This window comes from Odontomachus brunneus, unplaced genomic scaffold (assembly GCF_010583005.1).
Source record: "Odontomachus brunneus isolate Ranch 3 - 2012 unplaced genomic scaffold, Obru_v1 Obru_scaffold_084, whole genome shotgun sequence".
Lineage (NCBI taxonomy): Eukaryota > Metazoa > Arthropoda > Insecta > Hymenoptera > Formicidae > Odontomachus > Odontomachus brunneus.
Window position 1 is genome coordinate 235,688 of NW_022639534.1, and position 4,357 is coordinate 240,044.

The 4,357-nt window shown below is 32.9% G+C and overlaps 1 protein-coding gene across 1 annotated transcript; it reads left to right on the forward strand.

Moving 5' to 3' along the window:
- Positions 1-1,512: 1,512 nt before the first annotated feature.
- On the forward strand, positions 1,513-2,426 carry LOC116847883 (putative ATP synthase subunit f, mitochondrial). The gene is made up of 4 exons (XM_032823376.1): positions 1,513-1,711; positions 1,805-1,903; positions 2,065-2,181; positions 2,263-2,426. The coding sequence occupies exons 1-4, from the start codon at positions 1,621-1,623 to the stop codon at positions 2,289-2,291; spliced, it is 336 nt and encodes a 111-aa protein (XP_032679267.1). The 5' UTR covers positions 1,513-1,620; the 3' UTR covers positions 2,292-2,426.
- The last annotated feature ends 1,931 nt before the right edge of the window (positions 2,427-4,357 follow it).

Consider the following 4,357-nt stretch of genomic DNA (forward strand, 5'->3'; position numbering starts at 1 on the left):
TATATATATATATATATATATATATATATATATATAAAATACCCATGGCTGCGTTTCTTTTGGGCTCTTACGCGCTTTAAGCACTTATAAACCACTCTATCTTTCTTCCGCATCTAATGAGTGATAAAGATAGAATGACACTTACAGTGCGTGAACGCCCAAAAGGAACGCAGCCTATCTGTTCTGCATTGGCATCGCAATGTCCAAATCCGTACATTTTTATGCCAGCCAATCAGTTGGTTACATGACCATGTTGGCGATTCTCTTTACTAGAGGTTCTCTATGGGTGCTTTCCAGTTGCGTACACTGTGTTACACAAAACCAGTTTATTGGTTGCATATTATCTTACAAGATATTTTAAATAATATGTGACCAATAAACTCGTTTTGTGTACGTGTGTGTCAAGATGTGTTAAGCAATTAGAAAACACCCTATATGAAACAGGATGCTCTTGCGGGGCGAAATAAAATTTTTTATATCTTTTTTCTTTATATTAATGACAATATTTTATATTAATGACAATAGTGAAAATATTTCAAGCGCCTTATCACGTTTCTGCGCAACCCAAAAGGGTATTAATGAATAAATTTTAATTACAAAAGATGTTTCGTTCCTTTCACAGACACATATGTACAAAACTGGGACTTAAGACGTCTTTAAAAGTCGTTCTACATAAAGATCGTTCTACATTTGAAGCTTTCCATTTGCGTACACTGTTACACTGTTACACAAAACTAGTTTATTGGTTGTATATTATCTTACAAGATATTTTAGATAATATGTGACCAATAAACTGGTTTTGTGAACGTGTGTGTCAAGATGTGTTATGGCTCCTGCACACAGGACGCGGTAATGCTTGCCGCATGACGGAAGTTCGCGCGACAGCCAATCAATATGCTGCTTTCCGTAATAACCTTCTAGCTCTTACGGAAAAACATATTGATTGGCTGTTGCGCGGACTTCCGCCGCGTGGCAAGCATTACCGCGTCCTATGTGCATCAATGATGCTATTGACGCTTCTAATTGGCTATCGCAACAAAAGTTGCAATCGACTTGCTGAATTGTTTGTTGGATGAAAATACTCTATTCTGATTGGTGCATTTCTGAAGACGGGCCAATCAGAATAGAGTATTTCCATCCAGCAAGCAATCTAGTACGAAACAAGCATCATGTGCCGCTGGCTTAATATAGTCGGTATTCATAGTCCGATCTTATATTTAAGGTCACTTAAATACTGTCTTAAGATGTCATGAACCAATCACAGAGTCGTATTCGCATCTTAAGACATTACTTAAGACGGGCTTGAAATAAGATTCGACTATAGGTGCATTCGAGGAGCTTGCTATTAGCGCTACCGTGTCATTCTATCCTTGTTGTATGTTTAAGGAGCAATGAAGATAGAAGAACGCGGTAGTGTTAGTAGCGTGCTCCCCGAACGCACCCTATGAATACCGGCCATGAATACCGGTCATAGGCTTATAACCAGAATGAGAAAGAAAGAGAGGAAGAGAGAGAGAGCTTCTTCACTGTCGCGCATGCGCAAAAAACGCAACTTGCATCGAACACTGAACCATCTGACAAACCTAACACAAATTGATCTATAGGATTTTAGTAGTCACCATGGATAAAATATTAAAATTCGGCGGTTATCCCGCTGCGTATGATCCTGTGAAACACGGACCGTACGATCCTGCACGCTATTATGGAAAACGTAAGTCCGCTTGTCACACGCGTTCACACGACATCGATTTTTAGCTCTATCGAAGTGACGGTTACCTTATGTAATGACCTCATATTTACGCAGTCGATACTTCGTTTTGGGAATTAAAACTCAAAGATATTCCGGCCTGGTTCGGAAGACGTGAGAAAACGCCGCAAGCATTCTTAGGATCATGTTCACGAGGTACTTATCCTACTCAAAAGCTATTTTATTAATCCAAAGTTGCATAACCATAATTTCCATATCGCGCACAGAGCGAGAACCGTAATGTTCTAACTATAGTTCGTACAAGTCTACTAATGCTTTGATATACAAATATCTTGTATCTTTTTTCTGTTTTGCAGCATTTTGGCGTTGGCAACACAGATATATACAACCTAGAAAGGGTGGAATTGCACCATTCTATCATGTGATAGTTAGCAGTATGATATTCTTTTATGTGATTAACTATAAGAAAATACGTGAGTAGAAGAAAAAAATGATTAATTAAATTAATTTCTATGGAATCACAATTGTAACATTTTCTATTTCTTTTATTTCAGGTCATCATAAGAACTACAAATATCATTAAACTTCCTCTACTGCATATAGTGTACAACTGCAACTACATCAATAGATGATTCCAATAAAGGAAATTAATGTATCAGTTGTATGTGAGATCAATGTTTAGAACGTGTTAAATAAATGTTCAGTACAGGCAAAGGTATATAGTTTGCTGTTTCAGATATTTTAGCTTTTATTAATAGTTATTTGATATTTGCCCTATGTAAGATTTGAATTTAAAGTAGATTTAAGTTTTTTAGTTGCATCATATATGCGACATTCAATTTATAGTCGCGATTCCTTGAAAAACTTACATCTAGCTCAAAGACTCATATTAATAATTGCTAAATAAAACGTTCCATGTGAGATACTCAGACCTGAGAGAGAATTTAGAATTAGATTCGAATTTTTACTTGAATCATATATGTGACGTTTACATTCATTATATTTGAGACAAATTTCAAATAACAATTAAAAGAAGTCTTTGATTTCTCCCATTATAATATACCAAGCACTGAAAATCTATAGTTTGTATTACGTATACTATAGAGTTTCAATACTAGCAGTAAATATTGGAACACAGCCTGTAAGTTTACATTAAAGGAAAACATACATCACTACATTAAGAAAATTTTCTAGTAAAATGTGTGCTACAAATTTAGAGATCCAGTAAAATCATATTCTATTACTTCAATTGCCAGAAAAGTTGGAAAAATCATATACATTACAAGAATTAGTAGAATATAAGTTTATAAGTTAGAAGAATAGTGAAAGAGTATGTACTCATTGTGGAGGAAATTTAGTAATTCAAAAAACAGACAATAATAACAAAATATATCTTTATTTTAAAATTATGATTATTTAAAATTGCTAGCAACAAAACATCTAAAATTACAAATTTAAAAATTAAAAATATATCTACGTTAAAAATACGTATAGGCATAGATATATATAAAATTGTAATTTTCCACAATGAAAGTATAACTAATAGACATTATATAAATGCTCTGCATAGTAAGCACACAAAATGGATTTCAATTAATGATTGCATAATAAAAAAAAATGCAATTAGCCACGAAATCTCAAAGATGCATGCATTTTTTTGTTGAAAAAGTAATATAATAAGATTGTAAATAATCTATACAAAAAGCAGTGAGATTGTAACAAACAATCTTTACAAGATAAAAAAAAGACAAAAATAATTTTTATATATTTTTTATTTGATATTGTTTGTATGGTATTTTTTGTTTAGTATTTTTGTTTTGGTATACTTATTTGCAAAGTAGAACACTTTCATGAAGTTAGCAGCTCATCAATGATTACGAGCCTGACAGGTTTATGTGGTATTCGATCATAAGAAAAGTTGAAATGGCGATATACAATATGATCGACTGAGTAAAAGTTATAAAGCCTTTCTTCAATATGTTTTGCAATACATCCCATATCTAATAGGAAAATAAATCTGAGAATTCTTAAAATATATTCTATTGCTGCCGTACGGAATATGTGTGTGTGTGTTATAAAACTCATTGTTGGAAGTCAAACGAATAATCAGACGTACACTGACGTAGACTTTTAAAGTAGTTTGAAAACTTGTTTTCGATGCAGTTTGAGACGTAGCTAATGATTCAGTGAGAAAATATAACTTCAGGATATTAATCAAGATTTTCTTATTGAAGCATCAGCTATGTATGTAAAACCTATTGAAAAAAGCATTCAAACCCTTTTGAAAACAAGTGTACAGTCGTGGACTAAAAGGTTGTTTGTAATTTTTAGAATGAATTTGTAAACTCAACCGTCTTGTCCAATTCATTTTCTAATGGAGGAATGCTGAACATTGGACAAGACGCGAGTAAGTTCTACAAACTCATGTAAAAAATGACAATCTTGTAATTCATGATTGTACAAGTATTGCTCCTTCATATTGTAATATTAACTTACTATACAGAAACTAAGTGTCTCATATCTCGTGCAAATTAATATTTGTTATATTTACATTTTCTAACTGTTCTACTACAACTTATTTTGATAGAGATTCTTTTCCATAGAACGAAATATTCCTCTACAAAAACAAGTTTAACTTTGAAGTGTCAT